Genomic DNA, 24953 nt, shown 5'->3' on the forward strand with positions numbered 1-24953 from the left:
TTAACTTATATGCAGAGTACATCATGAGAAATGCTGGGCTGGAAGAAGCACAAGCTGGAATCAAGACTGCCGGGAGAAATATCAATAATCTCAGATATGCAGATGACATGACCCTTATGGCAGAAAGTGAAGAGGAACTAAAGAGCCTCTTCGTGAAAGTGAAAAAGGAGAGTGAAAAAGTTGACTTGAAGCTCAACAGTCAGAAAACGAAGATCATGCATCTGGTCCCGTCACTTCATGGCAAATAGATGGGAAAACAGTGGAAACAGTGTCAGACTTTATTTTTTTGGGCTCCAAAATCACTGCAGATGGTGATTGCAGCCATGAAATTAAAAGATACTTACTCCTTGGAAGGAAAATTATGACCAACATAGATAGCATATTGAAAAGCAGAGATATTACTTTGCCAACAAAGGTCCGTCTAGTAAAGGCTATGGTTTTTCCAGTGGTCATGTATGGATGTGAGAGTTGGACTGTGAAGAAAGCTGAGTGCTGAAGAATTGATGCTTTTGAACTGTGGTGTTGGAGGACTCTTGAGAGTCCCTTGGACTGCAAGGAGGTCCAACCAGTCCATCCAAAAGGATATCAGTCCTGGGTGTTCATTGGAAAGACTGATGCTAAAGCTGAAACTCCAGTACTTTGGCCACCTCATGCAAAGAGTTGACTCATTGGAAAAGATCCTGATGCTGGGAGGGATTGGGGGCAGGAGAAGGGGATGACAGAGGATGAGATGGCTGGATGGCATCACCGACTTGATGGACATGAGTTTGAGTGAACTCCAGGAGTTGATGATAGACAGGGAGGCCTGGCGTGCTGTGATTCATGGGGTTGCAAAGAGTCAGATACGACTGAGCAACTGAACTAAACTGAACTTGGATTGATCCTTTGATCATTATGTAGTGTCCTTCTTTGTCTCTTTTCATGGCCTTTATTTCAAAGTCTATTTTATCTGATATGAGTATTGCTACTCCTGCTTTCTTTTGGTCTCTCTTTGCGTGGAATATCTTTTACCAGCCCTTCACTTTCAGTCTGTATGTGTCCCTTGTTTTGAGGTGAGTCTCTTGTAGACAGCATATATAGGGGTCTTGTTTTTGTATCCATTCAGCCAGTCTTTTCTGGTTGGGGCATTCAACTCATTTACATTTAAGATATTTATTGATAAGTATGATCCCATTGCCATTTACTTTGTTGTTTTGGGTTTGAGTTTATAAACCTTTTCTGTGCTTCCTGTCTAGAGAAGATCCTTTAGCATTTGTTGAAGAGCTGGTTTGGTGGTGCTGGATTCTCTCAGCTTTTGCTTGTCTGTAAAGCTTTTGATTTCTCCTTCATATTTGAATGAGATCCTTACTGGGTATAGTAATCTGGGTTGTAGGTTTTTCTCTTCATCACTTAAAGTATGTCCTGCTATTCCATTCTGGCCTGAAGAGTTTCTATTGAAAGATCAGCTGTTATCCTTATGGGAATCCCCTGTGTGTTATTTGTTGTTTTTCCCTTGCTGCTTTTAATATTTGTTCTTTGTGTTTGATCTTCATTAATTTGATTAATATGTGTCTTGGGGTGTTTCACCTTGGGTTTATCCTGTGGAGTTTTCTGGGTTTCTTAGACTTGGGTGATTATTTCCTTCCCCATTTTAGGGAAGTTTTCAACTATTATCTCCTCAAGTATTTTCTCATGCCCTTTCTTTTTGTCTTCTGGGATTCCTATGATTTGAATGTTGGGGTGTTTAACATTGTCCCAGAGGTCTCTGCAATTGTCCTTATTTCTTTTAGTTCTTTTTTGTTTTCTCCTCTCTGCTTCATTTATTTCCACCATTCTGTCTTCCACCTCACTTATCCTACCTTCTGCTTCAGTTATTCTGCTGTTGCTTCCCTCCAGAGTGCTTTTGATCTCAGTTATTGCATTATTCATTATTGATTGACTCTTATTTATTTCTTCTAGGTCCTTGTTAAACATTTCTTGCATCTTCTCAATCCTTGTCTCTAGTCTGTTTATCTGTAGCTCCATTTTGTTTTCAAGATTTTGGATCATCTTTACTATCATTCTGAATTCTTTTTCAGGTAGACTCCCTATCCCGTCCTCTTTTGTTTGGTTTGGTGGGCACTTATCATGTTCCTTTCCCTGCTGCATATTTCTCTGCCTTTTCATTTTGTTTAGATTGCTGTGTTTGGGGTGGCCTTTCTGTAGGCTGAAAATGTGGTTTCTCTTTATTGTGGAGGTTGCTCCCTGTGTGTGGGGTAGGACTAGCGTCCTGTCAAGGTTTCCTGGTTAGAGAAGCTTGTGTCTGTGTTCTGGTGGGTGGAGCTGGATTTCTTCTCTCTGGAGTGCAGTGAAGTGACCAGTAGTGAGTTTTGGGGTGTCTATCGGTTTGATGTGACTTTGAGCAGTCTGTATTTTAATGTTCAGGGCTGTGTTCCTGCGTTGCTGGAGAGTTAGCATGGTATGTCTTTCTCTGGAACTTGTTGGCTCTTGGGTGGAGCTTGGTTTCAGTGTAGGTACAGAGGCTTTTGGATGAGCTCTTGTCAATTAATGTTCCCTGGAGTCAGGAGTTTTCTGGTGTTCTCAAGTTTTGGATTTAAGCCTCCTACCTCTGGCTTTCAGTCTTACTCTTACAGTAGCCTCAAGACTTCTCCATCCATACAGCACAGATAATAAAATATCTAGGTTAATGGTGAAAAGATTCTTCACAAAGAGGGACACCCAGAGAGGTTCACAGGGTTACATGGAGAAGAGAAGAGGGAGGAGGGAGATAGAAGTGACCAAGAGGAGAAGAGTGGGAGTCAAAAGGGGAGAGACCAATCTAGCCAGTAATCAGTTCCCTAAGTGTTCTCCATAGCCCGGACACCCAGAGAGATTCACAACTTAGGTAGAGAAGAGAAGGGGGAGGGAGGAGATAGAGGTGACCTGGGGAGAAAAGGGAGAGTCAGAAGGGGAGAGAGCAATCAAGCCAGTAATCAGAGTTCAGTTCAGTTCAGTCACTCAGTCATGTCTGACTCTTTGTAACCCCATGGACTGCAGCATGCCAGCTCCTGGAGTTACTCAAACTCATGCCCATTGAGTGGGTGATGCCATCTAACCATCTCATCCTCTGTTATTCCCTTCTACTCCTGCCTTCAATCTTTCCCAGCATCAGGGTCTTTTCATATGAGTCAGTTTTTCACATCAGGTGGGCAAAGTATTGGAGTTTCAGCTTCAACATCAGTCCTTCCAATGAATATTCAGGACTGATTTCCTTTAGGATGGACTGGCAGGACCTTCTTGCAGTCCAAGAGACTCTCAAAAGTCTTCTCCAAAACCAAAATTCAAAAGCATCAATTCTTCGGCACTAGCTTTCTTTATAGTCCAACTCTCACATCCATACATGACTACTGGAAAAACCATAGCTTTGACTAGAAGGACCTTTGTTGACAAAGTAATGTCTCTGCTTTTTAAAATGCTGTCTAGGTTGGTCATGACTTTCCTTCCAAGGAGAAAGCGTCTTTTCATTTCATGGCTGCAGTCACCATCTGCAGTTATTTTGGAGCCCCCAAAATAAAGTCTGCCACTGTTTCCACTGTTTATCCATCTATTTGCCATGAAGTGATGGGACTGGATGCCGTGATCTTTGCTTTCTGAATGTTGAGCTTTAAGCCAACTTTTTCACTCTCCTCTTTCACTTTCATCAAGAAGCTCTTTAGTTCTTCTTCACTTTCTGCCATAAGGGTGTTGTCCTCTGCATATCTGAGGTTATTGATATTTCTCCCAGCAATCTTGATTCCAGTTTGTGCTTCATCCAGCCCAGTGCTTCTCATGATGTACTCTGCATAAAAGTTAAATAAGCAAGGTGACAATATACAACCTTGACATACTCATTTTCCTATTTGGAACCAGTCTGTTGTTCCATGTCCTGTGTTGCTTCTTGACCAGCATACAGATTTCTCAAGAGGCAGGTCAAGTGGTCTGGTATTCCCAACTCTTTCAGAATTTTCCACAGTTTATTGTGATCCATGCAGTCAAAGGCTGTGGCATAGTCAATAAAGCAGAAATAGATGTTCTTCTGGAACTCTCTTACTTTTTTGATGATCCAACAGATGTTGGCAATTTGATCTCTGCCTTCTCTAAACTAGCTTGAATATCTGGAAGTTCATGGTTCACGTATTGTTGAAGCCTGGCTTGGAGAAATTTGAGCATTACTTTACTAGCGTGTGAGATGAGTGTAATTGTGCAGTAGTTTGAGCATTCTTTGGCATTGCCTTTCTTTGGGACTGGAATGAAAACTGACCTTTTCTAGTCCCTTGGCCACTGCTCAGTTTTCCAAATTTGCTGGCATATTGAGTACAGCACTTTCACAGCATCATTTTTTAGGATTTGAAATAACTCAACTGGAATTCCATCACCTCCACTTAGCTTTGTTCACAGTGATGCTTCCTAAGGCCCACTTGACTTCACAGTGCAGAATGTGTGGTTCTAGGTGAGTAGATCATACCATCGTGATGATCTGCGTCGTGAAGATCTTTTTTGTACAGTTCTTTCGTGTATTCTTGCTGCCTCTTCTTAATATCTTCTGCTTCTGTTAGGTCCATACCATTTCTGTCCTTTATTGAGCCCATCTTTGCATGAAATGTTCCCTTGATATCTCTAATTTTCTTGAAGAGATCTCTAGCCTTTCCCATTCTGTTGTTTCCCTCCATTTCTTTGCATTGATCGCTGAAGAAGGCTTTCTTATCTCTCCTTGCTATTCTTTGAAACTCTGCATTCAGATGCTTATATCGTTCCTTTTTTCCTTTGCTTTTCCCTTCTCTTCTTTTCACAGCTATTTGTAAGGCCTCCTCAGACAGCCATTTTGCTTTTTTGCATTTCTTTTTGTTGCGGATGGTCTTGATCCCTGTCTCCTGAGCAATGTCATGAACCTGTGTCCATGGTTCATCAGGCAGTCTGTCTATCAGATCTAGTCCCTTAAATGTATTTCTCCCTTCCACTATATAATCATTAGGGATTTGAGTTAGGTCATACCTGAATGGTTTAGAGGTTTTCTCTACTTTCTTCAGTTTAAGTCTGAATTTTGCAATAAGGAGTTCATGATCTGAGCCACTATGAGGTCCAGGTAATCATACCCCAAGCAAAAATGGGTACTGAAGATTAGATTCTTAAAGGTACAAAATTGATAACAAATACCAAAAAGCAAAGATTAAAAATCTAGAGTAGAGGTTAGACTCGCAAACATGTAATATTAAAAATACAAAAGAAAATCAATCACAAAAATTATAAAAATATATATGAAATTTGCTTTAAAAATAAGGTTTTTTTTTCAGCAAGGTAATAGTAGGTTATAAAAATGAAAATTAAAGGAGTAATAACTTAAAAATTAAAAAAATTAAAAACGATAATAGTAAAAACACATCTAGGAATTTCTCTGGAGCTGTTGAGGGCAGTGTGGGGTCAGTTCAGTTTCAGATAGTTCCTTGTTTCAGCTTACGTTTCTTCTCGAGGTCTGTAGGCCCCTTCCAGTGATTAGTCAGTGCTAACTACAGAATTTTAACCTGTTGCATCTGTCACTTCCAAAGTGGTTCCCTGTTCTTTGTTTATTTTGGCTTCATCTGTTTTCAAGTCTCTTCAGTGTCTAATTTCTGCCCTGACACAAGGGGGCAAAGGTGGTCACTTATTTAGGCTCACTTGTTCAGTTCTGTTGTGGGGAGGGAGGAATACTGCAAGCAAATATCACTGGCTTGTGTGGGAAGTGCTCGTAGTATAGGCACCACACTGGGTTTGCCCCAGCTCATGGAGGCATGTGCTTTCCTGATCTACACTGCTCAGGCTCCAAGTTGCTCTGCTGGGTGTACTGTCCAAAGCGGGCCCTGCCTTTCATACACTTCCTAGGTATAAGCTGCTCAGGTTTGGGCACTCCACAAAGGCACAGACTCAGTTGGGTGTGTGTTTGATGCCCTTCCCAGGTCTGAGCTGCTCAGGTGACCAGGTGCTTGGCCAGCTCACTGTCCTAGGTGGGCTGTGCATCTTAATCACCTCCCTGGTTCTGGCTGCTTGGTTTCCTGGGTGCGCCAGAAGAGCACTGTCTCAGGTGTGCCGTGTGTCTCCTGTGGGGAGCTAATCTCAGGCTGCAACCCTCCTGGCAGATGTCCACTGCCCAGGATCCCAGGAAGATGTGGTTAGCAACTGGGAGCCTGCTCACAGTTTGGTGGATTCCATCTCTGGGGCCGAGATTGCCTCTTGCCTTCTGGCTGTGGCTGTTGCCCACCTGTCTCTCTGCCTCACGTGGGCAGTGATGGGCCAGTCTGCAGCCCGCTAGCTCTCTTTTGGTATTTGCTCAATCCTTCATTCTGTGAGCAGGCCAGACTGCACCTTAGATTAGAGCTTTTTGTGGGAAAGTTCTCTCTCTTTTTTTTTTCCTCTCTCTGGCTATCCCACAGTTTGCTATCTCACAATTGCTCCCTCAGATTGTCCTCAGGGCATTCAGGCCAGGTCCTTACCCTCAGCATGCAGCCTACGCCTCCCTGTCCAGCCCCCACTTGCTGGTGGTGGATGGGGGTGTCTGGGCTACTTCTTTGCTGGGAGTTGTGGTTAGGCACATATACTGTGGTGTTTTTTTTGTTTGTTTGTTTTTTTTTTTGTTTTCCCTCTCCTGGTTATGTTGCCCTCTGAGATTCCAAAACTCCCCACAGACCCACCAGTGAGAGGATTTTCTGCTGTTTGGAAACTTCTCTTTCACAACTCGCTCCCCAGGGCGGGTCTCCGTCCCTAACTCTTTTGTCTCTCTTTTTGTCTTTTATATTTTGTCTTACCTCCTTTTGAAGAGAATGGGCTGCCTTTCTGGGTGCCTGGTGTCCTCTGCCAGCATTCAGAAGTTGTTATGTGGAAGTTGTTCAGGATTCAGATGATCTTCTGATGAATTTGTGGGGGAGAAGGTGGTCTCCCCATCCTATTCCTCCACCATCTTCTGAATACCTTTTGACAAAATAAATATTCTTCCCCTCTTACCCACTGTATCATTGCTATAATTAATTTCTTTTATATATAAGCAAATGTTATATATACATAAATACATAATTCTGCTAAATCCCCATTCTCCTGCTACTGTTTACTATTCAGAGCCTTCATATAGCTGCTGCATGCATTCTGTCAAGATTCTGTAGCTGTATTCAGTGAGAGAGACTGAGTGGGGTGTGTTGCTCCATCTTACCTGGACCTGGAGCTCTTGATTAGAAATGTGTAATTTTTCTATCATATGAGTGGTTGTTGTTGTTTAGTCACTCACTCATATCTGACTCTTTGTGACTCCACAGACTGTGGCCCTCCAGGCTTCTCTGTCCATGGGATTTCCCAGGCACCAATACTGCAGCAGGTTGCCACTTCATTCTGCAGGGGATCTTCTGGTGCTTGGCAGTAAGGCTTGGTTTTTTTTGTTGTTGTTGTTGTCAGTGACAGTCTATGAAGTACACGTGGCAACAGGTGAGCTTTGGAATGCTGGAACAGTAGCAAACATCTACATTTCTGTCTATGGAGAAAAGGGAGATACAGGATCCAGACAACTATTTCGATCAAAGAGCACTTTGAATTTTTTAAGAGGACAAGTAAGTAACAAAAAGTCTTTTGTCTGAGTTTTAAGTTTTTATGGTTAAAAAAAAAAATGTGCCATCTTTACTACAGTCCATTGAATAACCCAGGTGTTAGGGGCCTGCACATGCCATGTATGAGGCATGTAAAAAGTCACAAACTTTCCTGTCTATTTTGATGGAGTTCCTGCTTCATTCTGCATGGGACTGGTGCTGCAGCTTCTTTCCTGGTCCCAGAAGTATTCTAGTCCACATGCTGTCATTAAAATGGTGCCTCCATGGGGAACAAAGGCTTGGTTCTCCCTGTCCACCATCATGCTGAAGTCACTACCAACTGTCTGATTTTCAACACCTGTATATTGTTAAATAAGGATTACTATATACAGTTGACCCATGAACAACACAGGAGGTTAGGAACTCTGGCCCCATACAGTTGAAAATGTGCGTATAGCTTAACAGTTGACCTTCCACATCCATGTCCTGCATCCTAGGATTCAACCAACCTCGCTGATTGTATAATGCTGTAGTACATGTTTATTGGGAAAAATCCACATAGAAGTGGACCTGTGTAAGTTCAAACCTGTGTTGTTCACTGACCGACTATAGCATCTTTCATTGTCAAATATAGAAACTGAATGTATTACATTATATTTACTGTTACTGATACTAATATGTAAGTAATACTTAATTTCTTAAAACTTCTTAAAACTGAGTAATTTATAGACAACCCATTATAGTTATCTCAACTGTTTTTTGAGGATGCAAATAGCCTTTGAGTATGTCAACATATTTTCATTGTTTCCCCTTTTTTTCTTAGAGTTCTTTATGTCAGTCATCATAAATATAATAATACATGATTTTCTTTGCTAGTATTTCTGTCATTGCATAGAAAATCTTCCTTTTCCAGCAGATTTCATTCATGAATAAAGAAATGGCAGTATTACTCATTTACCATTACCAGGCATTGACTGTATTTTTGTAAATAAATGCTAATGGCTTTATCTGTTATTTATATTTTTATAGTCCATTTATGTTGAGGTAGAGTGATGGCAAAGGAAGGTATTAATAATATTAATAAATATCAGAGAATCTGAGCTCTGACACTGGTTCTACACCTCCGTGTTTTTATCTGTAGAGAGGATATGTTTTTTCTCACCTAGTGATTTTTAAGGATAAAATATATGTGAAAATATTTCAAAACGTATAAGACATGTGTCTTTTGTTATTGAATTATTTTTCAACTGTTACACTAAATCGTGTATTTTTCTTGCTCTTTACTCTGTATCCTTAGCTTAGGTTTTAGTGAAAGAACTCTGGGCTCCTCATTTTTACCTGTATTCTGAATGCACAAACCACTGGAGCACAAACATGCATAGTTTTGATGGTAGCAGTGCCCTGAGACTTCAGGCAAAATGTTTTAAATGTTCAATGATTTTTTCATCAATATTCTAAAATTACTTTAGAAACAATTTTGTGAATGGTCCCTAATCATTGCTAAAACATTTCATTCAGGACAGATGAGAGTTTGTTATAGTCAAATAAATGGAGACTTACAGTGTATTTTATAACTATTACATTTATATTATTATTATTTGAAAACATATTTGTAGAGAGCCCACAAATTTATGCCTTTGTAATGAAGTTGGCAAGAAGGAAAAATTAGAAAACTTGTTATTATGTCCTATAAGTTAATATTTCTGTTTTATCTTTACTTTTTTTGCAGGAAGAAACACTTTTTAATAATCAATGAAGGCTTAAAATAATGTATTCAATACTTATCTTTCTTAGGAAAACAACTAAATGTTTATCGCTAAATAGTAAGACAGTGGTAAAATACAGCATCACTTTTTAAAATAGTAGGTGCTCATTGGTTATATATTTTAAATATATTAATAGTAATGTGTGCATACCTTTACTTTCTTAATGTAGAAGTATGTATTTATTGAATGAACCTAATTCTTTCACAGTGAATTTTTGCTGTATCTTAATTTGTACTCTTATTAGAAATCAGCTCATGGTCTAGATCTAACTGTACTGTTTTGGTTTGTTACAGGCTGACAGCTTCCTCCTGGAAGCTGTGCACCTGGGGAATTTGTACAAGATTGTCATAGCCCATGATGGGCTTGGACCAGGTAAGAGTCTTCTACAGGTAGATATTCAAAGTGCGGTTGTGTTCCGTTCTTGTGACGCCTCATACAAATCTAGAAAAAACTGTGGAAAACTCATAATGACGTGGTTTCTAAGTATTGATTCTCTAAGGTGAGTGGCAGTGTTCCAGGCATGCTCCTGTTGGATACCATGTCTGCGTCCAGTGACGGGGACTGTCCACGAAGTGCTAACTATCATGCCAACAACAGCACCTTCAGGAGTCTCTCGTGGCAGCCTTGCTGTGTTTCCTGTTGTGTCCTGTCTCAGCTGTGTTCTCTGCTGCCATTTTTGTTCTCACTTCTTCCCCAGGTTTCCTATCACTTTTGTGACTTGACCCACATCTTCATTTTCTGCTACTGCATAAGGTCTCCATAAGATAAAATCCTTTAACAAAAGACACGAGTAAAGTGCACATACCACAAAAAAGGATAAAAACATCCCAAAGCATCAAAGAAGATGATAAACTCTTTTACTAAAAAATGTCAACTTTCAGAACATTAAGAACAGAGTTCTCATATCAATATGTAGTGGATATGTGTTTAAATAATTAATGAGGGACCCAGCCAGGTGACAAAGCTAGTTCAAAAGAAGTTACACAAAAATAAAAAAATATACATTTGTGATCAGTGAAAACAGAAAGAATGATAGATTTGACTAACAAACTAAAAGTATGGCTAATGTCCTAAGATAATAAAAACATAACTTTGAGGTTATCTTCCCTCTTGGACAAAATTCACTTATATTTTTATCAGATCCAAGGCTATTGCATCTTATTTTTCTGCCAGTTGACAACTAATTTTACAGAGTCTGGGCTCTGATCTATGGTCAGTACTAAGTCAGGTAATATTCCATTTCTGCAGGGAGTCAGATGACTACCCAGCAGGCTTGTTGGATGGTGAATGCTCTGGTAGGACTCTGAAAGGACATGTTAATATGCCCAAGTAACATACACAGCAAATTCAATTCAGGGAATATATGTGGTAGACCTGCTATGTACAAAGTTCTGTGCTGAGTATTTTCTATGGTAAATATGAAAATACTTTTCTCTTGTTTAAAAGCTGCCCCGACTGTGGTATTTCCTTACAGCAGCCCAAGCAGAAAAAGACGATATTTTAATTTGACAGTTAAATTTCCCATTTTGTCCTGCTCCAAATACCCAAATAAAATGGGATATGTTTTACTTCTGAGGATTTTCACAGTTGCTGGCACAATGGGAGTATCCCATGGAGCCTGCATTCTCCAGAAGAACTATTGTAGGTCAGCAACAGGGATGCACGTGTGTGCAATTATTTGAAGGTAAATGTGTATGAAATGAATCGAGATGTACAATAAGGGATAATATATGACAACTAAGTAGGGTTCATGCTGGGAAACTGAAGGATCATTCAGTAATAGGAAATCTATTAAAAAAACACATCACCTCAGAAAGCTGAAGCAAAAAAATTATCTGTCAGCAGTTAACTAATATTATTATTAAAAATTCTTTCAAAATTTGGAACAGAAAAAATAGTTTTAAAATTTTTAACTAAAGATGACCACTTACACAATGAAATCCATGAAAGTTAGGAATACGATAAGGATTTTTCTCCTTATGAGAATAGTCATTCTTTGGAAAGTAGAAGGTAAATTTATTGTCTACAGGTGATAGAAATGTCTATTAAAATGCAAGGAGGATCAACTGAAAAATGGATGAAAGAAGAGAATTTATAAAGTGTTAGAATTTAAATTCAATATACAATAACTGGAGGCTGTTTTTTTTCTATTGAAAATATGAGATATAAAAGCTCTTCAGAGTAGCAGCAAAAATATATAAAATATATAATAATTAACATCAACAATGAGAAATACATGTCCCTCTGAATTATTAAACTGGCCTGGTCTGAAAGCCATATTGAGAAGTAATAGGAAACTCTAGCCAGGACAGTTTGATTTACAGGTTCTATCTGTCCTGAGGATTAAGTGAACATATTTGTTCCTTAACGATTTATTTACCAATGATCTCAGCTGGCACTGTGTTCTTGTTTTGATTTGTTCTGTGTTTTGGTGAGAGAGGTGAAGGTTTTGTGTGTGCATGCGTTTACATATTTCCTTTAGGCCCCAGCTGCCTGTGTTTGTGGTGCATTGGCAGTTATATGAGTTAAGAATTTTATTTAACCAAATTGCGACCAGGTCTCTCCATTTTTTTGGGCAAAAACAATCTGTGGCAAGATTTATTTTTATATAAGATAAGATCTCAGACTATGATGGAGAGAAACTGCTGCAGTGGTTCCTTTACAGAAAGACTGTTGGTTACTCCACCACCCAGCGGAACATCACAAGTGAGAAAATGGTGGAGAACTGGAAAGAGGTGGGAGTGCAGTGCCTGGACATATCTACTGGTGTTGATCAAGAGCTATCAGACTCAGGAGAGGAAACATGAAAGACAGGATCATACAAGGAATGACGAGGAGTGTGGCTCGGCTCAGGGATGGGAATGTGGTGAGGGATGAAGTCCAAGACCAAACAAAGACCAGTCTGTGACCATGTGCTGTGTTAGAGTCTACAGCTGATGAGTATTACCTCGGCAAGTCAAGCAGTTTTAATTAAAGGAGGATACATTTTGAGCTGGCCCTTTGTATAAATAAAACCATGATGGCTAGTTAAAATAGTCCGTTTTATCTATAAATTAAATTGTATTTTAACCAACATGAGTTTGCAAGTTAGTTTAAAACTAAACATTTAAGAAGAGGCTGTTATCTTCATTAAACTAGCTCATGCAGTGTGCTTGGACAGAGTTTCTGAATGAATATGTATTTAATATATATATTAAAGTTTAAATTTGGACTTTAGTAGCTTTCAGTGTGTATGCATTTTAGAAATTGACAGTACTGCTAACTCATCAGATATATATTCTTTGAAAGATGTTAGGTTCAGGGTTATAAATGCAGTTTATGAAATCAAGAGCAATTGCAGAGTTGTTCTATTTTCAACCATTTGGAAAGTCACACTAAAGTATATGTCTTAACATACAAATCTTTGTAACTTCCCTAGTGGTCCAGTGGCTACGACACTGTGCTTCCAGTACAAGGGGCCCAGGTTTGATCCCTGGTCAGGGAGCTAGATCCCACATGCTGTAATTAAATAAATAAACATTAAAACAAAAGAGCTTCCCTGGTGGCTCAGATGGTTACGAATCTGCCTGTGAGTGCAGGAGATGCAGGTTTGATCCCTGGGTTGGGAATATTCCCTGGAGAAGGGAATGACAACCCACTCCAGTATTCTTTCTTGCCTGGAGAATTCCATGGACAGAGGAGCCTGGTGAGCCTTGAAGTAGGCTGTGCATGTAGAAGAAATATTTTTAAATGCCTCAGAGTCCATGTCCCAAGTATCTTGTGTTATCTGAAGTATTAAACCCTACAGGTGCATGAGGGCTTTACTTACTCAAAAGCTAGAGCTTCTTTCTCAAAACCTCAAGTAATACCCAGTCTGTAACCTATACACACCACAGTTTTCTTTCTTTAATTTGTATTTAGGAAATGGTTGGTTTCTTGATGACGTTGTGATCAAGGATCCCACAACGAACCATGAATACAGCTTTTTCTGCCACAGGTTGGTAGGCATGCTTTACCTTGAACAAATTCATTTCATATTAGTCAGTGCCAGGCTCATATATTTGGGACAAATGGAGAGTTTATTCAGTCACTCCTGGTCACTGAAGCTTTGTTGGGTAACTTTTTTGAACCTGAATTTTAGGGGCTGTTTCTTCTACTTGCAAAGATATCCATTGTGTTTATCATCATTCCTGATGATACAGATTTAGGTCTTTGTTCAGATTTAAAAATATGATTTCTCTTTATACATCAATAAGGAGAATGAGGGCTTCCCAGATGACACAGAGGTAAAGAATCTGCTTACCAGTGCAGGAGATGTAAGATACCTGAGTTCAATTCCTGATAGGGAAGATCCCCTGGAGAAGGAAATGGCAACCCACTCTAATATTCTTGCCTGGGAAATCCCATGGACAGAGGAACCTGGTGGGCTACAGTCCACGGGGTTGCAAAGAGTTGGATGTGACTGAAGCAACTTAGCATGCCCACTAGCTGTTATTTCTGTCCTGGCTAGATAATTACTAGTGGTTCAATGGCAACCCACTCCAGGACTCTTGCCTGGAAAATCCCATGGATGGAGGAGCCTGGTGGGCTGCAGTCCATGGGGTCGCGAAGAGTCGGACATGACTGAGCGATTTCACTTTCACTTTCACTTTCATGCATTGGAGAAGGAAATGGCAACCCACTCCAGTGTTCTTGCCTGGAGAATCCCAGGGACGGGGGAGCCTGGTGGGCTGCTGTCTACGGGGTCACACAGAGTCGGATACGACTGAAGCTACTTAGCAGCAGCAGTGTAAATACAAATTCAGGATATACTTGATTCACTTTTCTTTGCATAGATGGCTGGATCAAGGGGAAGATGATGGTAAAATCGTCAGAGAACTGTATGCCAGGAATAACAGTATCCTCTCTGCAAGTGAGTGTTTCTCAGAAAGCTCTGTTTTATAATGATTGAGGAAAGAAAGCTTGACTCTGCTGAAATTAATGGTCCTTTCCCTCTTTACATCCTCAGGGCAAAAGCTGGAAGTTATTAGAAAAGAAACAGTAAGATTTTACTTTTGGCCCTAAATTATTTGGTACAAAACAGTGTTCAAATAGCTATTTGATGTGTTAAATCAGTATATAATGTTTAGTAAGGGGTGTTTCCTAGTAACTTCTTCTGTCTTCTCATATTGGTGTTGTTTGTTTGTTTCATTTTTCTACTTAGTGGGCTGCAGAAAGCTGGAAATTTAGGAAAGGAAATACTCTTCAGTTCTACAACAGGCTTACTGGAGGATTTGTCCGTCTGCATCCAGACAGCACAGTGGACGCGGTTGGAGAGAAGACAGACAAATATGGTAAAATCATGGGCCTAGCATGTGATGCCATGGCAGTTTTGGGAGCTGGAGGAAAGCAAGTTTCTAGACCGAGTTTAAGTTGTGCTTCTTACTTTTCAGATGACTTTATACCAGTATTAAACCATTTAAATAATTTACTACCTACATTAACACAAATGGTCAATAGACGAGAGACTCTAAATCTTGGCAGACGATGCAATTATGCAGACAGTACACCATGAAAACACTTATATTTGGTAATTCTTACTTGAAGAATAATATGTAGGCAATTAACATAAAGTGTTTATAAAAAACAGCATTTGTAGTTCTTGAAAGGGTACGGCCATTTAAGCAATTAAGTAGGTTCTACTAAACACTGAGAACCTGTTACTTCAAAGCGCTATGTTAAATAATGTGAGGGCCACAAAAATAAACAAGACTGAAGCAACATTTTTCTGAGCTCCAGAGATTCATCATCTGATACAGAAGACAAACACATACAACAATTCTAATAATGCTTGTTTGTAGTGTCAGAATGATAGTACAGAGGAAGAACTAAGCAAAGGGAAATTGGATTGGTTGTTTAATGTCAGCATGTCACGAAGCCACAGCCACAAACATTCATGAAGATGGAGTAATCCAATAATGGCAGACTGGACTATGAACCCAAACCTTCAACTCTTGAAATTTTGTTGTTCAGTCACGAAGTCATGTCTGACTATTTGTGACCCCATGGACTGCAGCAGACCAAGTTTTCCTGTCCTTCACTATCTCCTGGAGTTTGCTTATGTTCATTGAGGCAGTGATGCAATCCAACCATCTCATCCTCTGTCACCTTGAAATTTAGACCATCATTATTTAAGCAAAATCCACCTTCTGCATCTGTGGATATAACTTTGCTGTGCCTTGTTAGAAGCTGTGCCTTCAAATAACCTTGAGGATATGCAGGAGATATTAACCTCCAGCATTTCCTAAGAAGGTAACTTCCACCTCCTATTAGAGACCCTAGGGAATAATCCAACTTCCCCTTCTATAAAAATGTGTGAGAATCTGAGAATGCATCCTAGTAGCTTCTCTTTTCAAAACTAGTCTATTTCTCAGACATTTTTCTTGCCTGTTGGTTCCCATTTGGGATCACTTACCTACTTAGATCTCTCAGAACAGTCCTTCATGTCATGCTTCCCAAGGCCCCTGCTGCCAGTGCTGACACTCTTTTCCCTTATTGAAGAGAGTGGCTTGTATTTCCAAATGTAGAAATCTCTCCCATTTTGAAATCAGAAACCATAAAGGATCTAAGTTTAACTTTACTTGCAAAAAACACAAGAGCACTGAGTCAAAGACCAAGACCATTATTTCTGGGAACAAATGCAACAGGTAGAGCAGTACCTTACATTGGGTCCCCAAGTCCCCACCCCTCAGTATCATCAAGTGAAGGCCTGATGTTACCCACATACAAGGGTGGGTACATTAAAGCAGAGAAATACCCAAGGTAAGAAACTCTGATCTTTTTCAGGGTTGCCCAGTTTTCCTTCCAGAGAAGGAGAAACAGAGTGAGAGACAGAGACAGACAGAGACAGAAAAAGAAAAGATGAGAATGTAAGCAAATATTCTCCAGGGAAGGGAAGGAAGGTCTTTTTCTTTACTCCCCTGGGGTGCTGAAAGAGAGGGAGAGAAATAGTGACATCAAAGCACTACTATGCTGGAACATTTCCCTATATGTTTTGTAAAAGGAAATGGTAATCCATTGCAGTGTTCTTGCTTGCAGAATCCCATGGACAGAGGGAGACTGGCAGGCTACAATCCATAGAGTCACAGGAACACACAGAACTGAGCAGACACTCACACATACATTTGTAAATCCCTTTATTCAGAGGTACTAATCCATGAAGGAAAATGACGCATGTAGGGATACTTGTCTTCTAACACCCACCCCGACAAGCTGGTTTATAGAGGGAACTCAACCTTCCCACATCAAGAAATGGAGCGTCTGCCTCATCCCTCTCTGGGTCAGCCCTGTCTCTGTATTTTGACTAATAGAGCAAGCACGCTGTAACTCCTAAAGTCCTCGTCTTCTGCCTCCACTTCTTGGATTAATCTTTCTTGGAAGCCAGGCCTCATGATATGGATAAAACCAGAGAGTTATGCAGAGAGGCTCCCCAGGAAAGAACTGGTGTCCTGCAGCTGCACAGACAGCAGGCATGTGAATGTATGTGTAGAACTAACTAACCAGTAGATGATAAAAACAGAGAAATTTTACCCTTAAATGTTCCCAGCATCTAAATACTCTAGTCCTGCAATATATAGACTAGAATGAGCAGTCCTAAGAAAGGCAGGTGCAGGATGGTATGAGTCATTTTCCTTGGCGTAACTGACATTTTTGCAACAGGAGGTGTTTTATGTATGATAATTACTGCAGCATTATTTCCTGATGTTATATGCCTTGTCCTGTAAATTCACATTCATGAATCAGTTTTCACTTGCCTGGAAATGGTTGTGATGAACAATGCTGACCCATGAACATCTTTTCAAGAAAATATTTTAAGAATATGTCTCAGATATGTTGGCTTTCATGTTCACTCCACACACACACAAAATGTATTATCATGCGCCAGGCCTTCTATTTAGTTATCAAGCTGGTTGTGAATTTAGCTATTTCCATGCCCAGAATTAGAGTGCTCATTTCTCTGAGAGCTGCTGAACCATTTCTTGGCAACACTAGACCCAAGAGGAGATACACAGCATGAGAAGATCATTGAAATACCACAGGGGGTTTCATTTTTATGATCATAAGCTGTTAAGAATTAAAAAAAATAATACTATGCCTACTCTGACAATGACCATCAAAAACAAGTCTTCCTGTCCCTAATATGGGATCTCAGAGCCAAAAGGAAGGCCCAGCTGACGATACAAATAAGTGTTTAGTTCTAAACCATTGATGGCTACCTTATATCAGTGCCAGTTCACGGACTTCCCATCCCCTAAAATTTCAAAAGATTTACTATAAAATACAGATTCACATAGTTCTCTCATTATATAGGTGTATTTTTCAAGGAAAAAAAAACATAACCTAAATTCACACTCATTCAATTGATATTCCTAAAAGGATTAAGCATGTAATTTTATTTATTTATTTTTTAATTTATTTATTTTAAGCATGTAATTTTAAATATACAATATATTACCACATTGGAAGTTTCTAATGCGTCTTTATTGTTCTCTGCAGTGTCTCTATGGACCTATGTGAATAGTTGTACCTGCTGTTGCTAAGTAGCCAAGTCGTGTCTGACTTTGTGACTTCATGGACTGTAGCCCACCAGGCTTCTCTGTCTGTGGATTTTCTCAGGAAAGAATACCGGGGTGGGTTGCCATTTCTTCCTCCATGATGAGATTGCTTAAAATTCTCCAAGCGAGGCTTCAGAACGTTCAGTTGTTCAAACTGGATTTAGAAAAGGCAAAGGAACCTGAGATCAAGTTGCCAATATCTGCTGGATCATAGAAAAAGCAAGAGAGTTCCAGAAAAGCATCTACTTCTGCTTTATTGACGCCAAAGCCTTTGACTGTGTGGATTGCAACAAACTGTGGAAAATTCTTAAAGAGATGGGCATACCAAACCACCATAAAGAGTCCTGTCCGACTCTGTGCAACCCCATAGACAGCAGCCTACCAGGCTCCTCCGTCCCTGGAATTCTCCAGGGAAGAACACTGGAGTGGGTTGCCATTTCCTTCTCCAGTGTATGAAAGTGAAAAGTGAAAATGAAGTTGCTCAGTCATGTCCGACTCTTTGCGACTCCATGGACTGCAGCCTACTAGGCTCCTCTGTCCATGGGATTTTCCAGTCAAGAGTACTGGAGTGGGTTGCCATTGCCTTCTCCAAAGAAAGCTGAGTGCCAAAGAATTGATGCTTTTGAACTTTGAATTGATGCAGAAGAGTCTTGTGAGTCCCTTGGACAGCAAGGAGATCAAATCAATCCATCCTAAAGGAAATCAGTCCTGAATATTTATTGAAAGGACTGATGCTGAAGCTGAAGTTGCAAAACTTTGGCCACCTGATTCGAAGAACTGACTCATCCCTAGAAAAGACCCTGATGCTGGGAAAGATTGAAGGCATAAGGAAAAGGAGATGAAAGAGGATGAGATGGTTGGATGGCATCATAGACTTGGTGGAAGTGAGTTTGAGCAAGCTCCAGGAGTTGGTGATGGATAGGGGAGCCTGGTGTGTTACAATCCATGGGGTCGCAAAGAGTCGGACACAACTGAGTAACTGAACTGACCACTTTACCTGCCTCCTGAGAAATCTGTATGCAGGTCAAGAAGCAACAGTTCGAACCGGACATGGACCAACAGACTGGTTCCAAATTGGGAAAGGAATACGTCAAGGCTGTATATTGTCATCCTACTGCTTGTTTAACTTATATGCAGAATACATCATATGAAATGCCGGGATGGATGAAGCACAAGCTGGAATCAAGATTGCAGGGAGAAAGATCAATAACCTCAGATATGCAGAGGACACCACCCTAATGGTAGAAAGTGAAGGTGAACTAAAGAACCTCTTGATGAAAGTGAAAGAAGAGAGTGAAAAATCTGGCTTAAAACTCAGCATTCAGAAAACGAAGATCATGGCATCAAGTCCCATCACTTCATGGCAAATAGATGGGGAAACAATGGAAACAGTTACAGACTTTATTTTCTTGGGCTCCAAAATCACTGCAGATGGTGACTGCAGCCATGAAATTAAAAGGCTTGGAAGAAAAGCTATGAGAAACCTAGACAGCATAGCAGAGACATCACTTTGCCAACAAATGTCCATCTAGTCAAAGCTATGGTTTTTCCAGTAGTCTTGTATGGATGTGAGAGTTGGACTGTAAAGAAGGCTGAATGCTGAAGAATTGATGCTTTTGAACTGTGATGTTGGAGAAGACTCTTGAGAGTCTCTTGGACAGCAAGGAGATCCAACCTGTCCATCCTAAAGGAAATCAGTCCTGAATATTCATTGGAAGGACTGATGCTGAAGCTGAAACTCCCATACTTTGGCCACCTGATTGAAAAACTGACTCATTTGAAAAGACCCTGATGCTGGGGAGGATTGAAGGCAGGAGGAGAAGGGGATGACAGAGGATGAGATGGTTGGATGGCATCACCAGCTCGGTAGACATGAGCTTGAGCAGGCTCTGGGAGTTGGTGATGTACAGGGAAGCCTGGCGTGCTATGGTCCATGGGGTCTCAAAGAGTCAGATATGACTGTGACTGAACTGAACTGAATAAGGCTGGGTATTTCTAAAGCTCAGGGTCCTCAGCTGTAACCAGAGTCCCTCCATGCCTCATTCACCTGGTCCTGCTCTGCATTAACCCCAGGGGAATCAGGGGATGGGGATATGTAGGAATCTGTTGCTCCTGATGCCTCCTGTGCCAGGTCTAATAAACTATCACCCTAGCGGGCATGCTGTGTCTTTCCTGACTGAGTTTATGAAAGTCTGACCAGCTGACGTCACTGCTGCTCAAGGACTATGTGCCCATGGGTTGCACTGGTGTCTTCTTTGAGGCCAGCTGTAAGTTGGAAGGCAAGAGGAGAGTGGACCCAGAGCCCCTAGATTGTCTGGAGAGAATCTAGGAGGGCACAGCAGGGTAGGAGTGGGCAGAGGTTGATGTGGGCCCCTAAGGTCTCTTGAATGTGAGGCCTGGACTCCTGGGTTTCTGGCAAATTTAGAACAAGCACAGATAGAACATGTGAGCAGGTGCCATCCAGCCACCCCTAACAGCATCCAATGCAAGAGGGCCTTGTCTTGCTAGGGCTCCCCAGCTCCAGGAGGTGGTTGAGGGTGTTGCTGCTGCTGCTAAGTCACTTCAGTTGTGTCTGACTCTGTGAGACCCCATAGACGGCAGCCCACCAGGCTCCCACATCCCTGGGATTCTCCAGGCAAGAACACTGGAGTGGGTTGCCATTTCCTTCTCCAATGGGTGAAAGTGAAAAGTGAAAGTAAAGTCCCTCAGTCGTGTCTGACTCTTCACGACCCCATGGACTGCAGCCTACCAGGCTCCTCTGTCCATGTGATTTTCCAGGCAAGAGTACTGGAGTGGGGTGCCATTGCCTTCTCCAGTTGAGGGTGTTAGAAGGATGCAAACCCAGTGTGACATACTCACAGGTCACTATGGGACCCTTGCCTTATGGGATGGAGAAATGGGCCATGACCAAACATGGGGACTTCCAGCGCTGACTCCATGAGACTCGTGTGAGCAGTGAGTCACCTCCAGCCTCACCTGGTAGACGGAGGTGGGAGAGACAGGGAAACAGACAGAAGGAGGCCTGGCCCAGATCCTTGCACCCAAGCTGAGGTGAGAAGCTCTTTGAAATGTTAGACAGGGACTTGAGATTCCAACACACAAACTACAGCACAAAGCACTGATCAGAGAGTTAATGCTTATGGTTTTTTTTTTTTCTTTTTACATATTGACTTTAAATTATTTTATCATTCCCAAGAAATTCTGAGAAAAATTTTGCTACAATTACAATAAATCTAAATATTAACTTGGAAGGAATTGAGGTTTTCACAGTATTCAATTTTTGTCTTTAGGAGTTTTCCCTCTATTAATTTAAGACTGTGTTTGTATGTATGTGTGTGTATGCCTGTGCATGTGTGTATATATATGTATATGTGTGTGGAGTCAAGTGGGCCTTAGGTAGCATCACTATGAACAAAGCTAGTGGAGGTAATGGAATTCCAGTTGAGCTGTTTCAAATCCTGGAAGATGATGCTGTGGAAGTGCTGCACTCAATATGCCAGCAAATTTGGAAAACTCAGCAGTGGCCACAGGGCTGGAAAAGGTCAGTTTTCATTCCACTCCCAAAGAAGGGCAATGCCAAAAAATGCTCAAACTACCACACAGTTGCACTCATCTCACACACTAGTAAAGTAATGCTCAAAATTCTCCAAGCCAGGCTTCAGCAATATGTGAACCGTGAACTTCCAGATGTTCAAGCTGGTTTTCGAAAAGGCCGAGGAACCAGAGATCAAATTGCCAACATCCGCTGGATCCTGGAAAAAGCAGGAGAGTTCCAGAAAAACATCTATTTCTGCTTTATTGACTATAACAAAGCCTTTCTTTGACTGTGTGGATCACAATAAACTAAAAAATTCTGAAAGAGATGGGAATACCAGACCACCTGACCTGCCTCTTGAGAAACCTATATGCAGGTCAGGAAGCAACAGTTAGAACTGGACATGGAACAACAGACTGATTCCAAATAGGAAAAGGAGTATGCCAGGCTGTATACTGTCACCCTGCTTATTTAACTTATATGCAGAGTACATCATGAAAAATGCTGGGCTGGAAGAAGCACAAGCTGGAATCAAGATTCCCGGGAGAAATATCAATAACCTCAGATATGCAGATGACACCATCCTTATGGCAGAAAGTGAAGAGGAGCTAAAAAGTCTCTTGATGAAAGTGAAAGAGGAGAGTGAGAAAGTTGGCTTAAAGCTCAACATTCAGAAAACAAAGATCCTGGCATCTGGTCCTATCACTTCATGGCAAATAGATGGGGAAACAGTGGAAACAGTATCAGATTTTATTTTTTGGGCTCCAAAATCACTGCAGATGGTGATTGCAGCCATGAAATTAAAAGACGCTTACCCCTTGGAAGGAAAGTTATGACCAACCTAGACAGCATATTGAAAAGCAGAGACATTACTTTGCCAACAAAGGTCCATCTAGTCAAGGCTATGGTTTTTCCAGTGGTCATGTATGGATGTGAGAGTTGGACTGTGAAGAAAGCTGAGTGCTGAAGAATTGATTCTTTTGAACTGTGGTGTTGGAGAAGACTCTTGAGAGTTCCTTGGACTGCAAGGAGATCCAACCAGTCCTTCCTAAAGGAGATCAGCCCTGGATGTTCTTTGGAAAGACTGATGCTAAAGCTGAAACCCCAATACTTTGGCCACCTCACGTGAAGAGTTGACTCACTGGAAAAAACTCTGATGCTGGGAAGGATTGGGGGCAGGAGGAGAAGGGAACGACAGAAGATGAGATGGCTGGATGGCATCACCGACTCAATGGCCAAGAGTTTGGGTAAACTCCGGGAGTTGGCGATGGATAGGGAGGCCTGGCTTTGCTGCGATTCATGGGGTTGCAAAGAGTTGGACATGACTGAATGACTGAACTGAACTGAGCTGGTCCCAAGAGAAGGAAATGGGTACCCACTCCAATATTCTTGCCTGGGAAATCCCTTGAACAGAGGAGCCTGGCGGGCTACAGTCCATGGGGTGTTAAGTGTCAGACACAACTTAGCGACTAAACTTCGTCCACCGTGTATATATTTCCTCTCTTCACATAGGCACTATAATATCTTGTTAGTGTTGTTCCAAGGCTGTGGTTAACATTGTAAATAAACCCCTCGGCATTATAAAGCTAACATATTAATACTTACAAATATGTAGAAATCTGTTGTTTTTATGTTTTATTTGTTCAGTATTTGTTAAGTGCCTATGGTATGTCAGGTCTAGATACATACTTATCTTGATTCATACCACTTTACTCCACTCTTATTAAAGAGTTTTTAGGTTTTACAAATATGATAAATTTATCTACCTTCCAATAGTTATATCTATTGATTTGGTTTCAAGCACTGTTCCACTGGCAAGAACATCCTTATGAAAGTGAATAGTGTTGGTAATATTGGCATTCTAATTCTGTAATTAATTTTAATGGGATGTTTTTATTGTCTTTTAAGAGTTGGGTATTTGAAAAGGCATTGATAAATAATACCATTTTCTTCCACTCCTGTGTACAAAATCAATTAAGAAATAAGATACAGAACACAGACAAATGGAAGTCAGAACCTCAGCTTTAATACTGATGAAAGCAAGTTGGGGTACTGGCTCCTAGAAGGAGGCAAGATTCGGGGCACCCATTGTCTCCCCTACAGGGGCTGTGCTCACCAGTGACAGAGAACCTGAGAGAAAGCACCTGTGTGAGGCAGCTCCTCTGGGAGTAGAAAGGGCCAGAGCTGGAGCACCTGCTTCCTTTGTCACCAGTTGAAGGGCTGTGCCTGTTCTCTGGTTGCAGTGGGAGGGAGTGTGGGTGTTGGCATGGAGGAGAGAGGTCCCCCTCTAGTTAGGTGTAATTTATAAAAAGTTTTCCTTTAGCATGAAAGGAAAGTCATTTCTAATTTTACTGAGAACCCTATTAAGAGGATTTAAAAATGAACGCTAGAAAAGTTAAGATGTTTCTCTTTGGCATATATTGGATTCAGTACGTTTTTTCACATTGAACTTAAGAGTTATGTAACTTGAAAAAATTTATTTTGTTAAAACTAAATAATATTTCCATTCTTGAACTACTTACTCATGGTGGAGAGCTCATTAACTCTATAATTTAACTGAGATTTCTAACTTTTTTGTTTTTCAACAAGTTTTGAACATTTGCTTTGGTTATTTTTTTAATGGAAGTATAGTTGGCATACAGTGTTTTGTTGTTTCAAGTGTGCTGTGGAATGATTTGACAATTGCAAATGTTATGAAATGATCACAATTATAAGTTTAGTGATCATCTGTCCTCACAGAAAATTAGTACAGTGTTCTCCTTATTGCCAAATTCAGACTTAAATTGAAGAAAGTAGAAAAACCGCTAGACCATTCAGGTATGACCTAAATCAAATCCCTTATGATTATACAGTGGAAGTGAGAAATAGATTTAAAGGACTAGATCTGATAGACAAGAGTGCCTGAAGAACTACGGACGGAGGTTCATGACATTGTACAGGAGACAGGGATCAAGACCATCCCAAGGGGGGTTCATGTTTGGGAACGCATGTAAGAATTAAAGATTTTAAAATTAAAAAAATAAAAAACCAACCCCCCCCCCCCAAAAAAAAAAGACCATCCCCATGGAAAAGAAATGCAAAAAAGCAAAATGGTTGTCTGGGGAGGCCTTTCAAATAGCTGTGAAAAGAAGAGAAGGGAAAAGCAAAGGAGAAAAGGAAAGATATAAGCATCTGAATGCAGAGTTCCAAAAAATAGCAAGGAGAGATAAGAAACTCTTCCTCAGTGATCAATGCAAGGAAATAGAGAAAAACAACAGAATGGGAAAGACTAGAGATCTCTCCAAGAAAATTAGGGATACCAAAGGAACATTTAATGCAAAGATGAGTTTGATAAAGGACAGAAATAGTACGGACCTAAAAGAAGCAGAAGATATTAAGAAGAGGTGCCAAAAATACAGAGAAGAACTGTACAAAAAAGATCTTCACGATGCAGATAATCACAATGGTACGATCACTCACCTAGAGCCAGACATCCTGGAATGTGAGGTCAAGGGGGCCTTAGAAAGCATCACTATGAACAAAGCTAGTGGAGGTGATGGAA

At 40.7% G+C, this 24953-nt stretch overlaps 1 protein-coding gene across 2 annotated transcripts in view; it reads left to right on the forward strand.

The window, feature by feature from the left end:
- The window catches only part of RP1 (RP1 axonemal microtubule associated), a 140435-nt gene that overhangs the window by 68296 nt on the left and 47186 nt on the right, over nucleotides 1–24953 (forward strand). Inside the window, exons 7-13 of one of the 2 annotated variants that reach the window (XM_069600020.1) lie at nucleotides 7411–7562; nucleotides 9598–9676; nucleotides 13205–13280; nucleotides 14119–14195; nucleotides 14292–14323; nucleotides 14487–14616; nucleotides 17819–17913. In XM_069600020.1, the coding sequence (XP_069456121.1) occupies nucleotides 7411–7562; nucleotides 9598–9676; nucleotides 13205–13280; nucleotides 14119–14195; nucleotides 14292–14323; nucleotides 14487–14616; nucleotides 17819–17862 (590 nt within the window). In that variant the 3' untranslated portion in view covers nucleotides 17863–17913. Of the gene's footprint in view, nucleotides 1–7410; nucleotides 7563–9597; nucleotides 9677–13204; nucleotides 13281–14118; nucleotides 14196–14291; nucleotides 14324–14486; nucleotides 14617–17818; nucleotides 17914–24953 lie in introns of those variants that run through there. The other variant, XM_069600019.1, reaches the window with a different exon arrangement.

This window comes from Ovis canadensis, chromosome 9, assembly GCF_042477335.2.
Source record: "Ovis canadensis isolate MfBH-ARS-UI-01 breed Bighorn chromosome 9, ARS-UI_OviCan_v2, whole genome shotgun sequence".
Taxonomy (NCBI): Eukaryota; Metazoa; Chordata; class Mammalia; order Artiodactyla; family Bovidae; genus Ovis; species Ovis canadensis.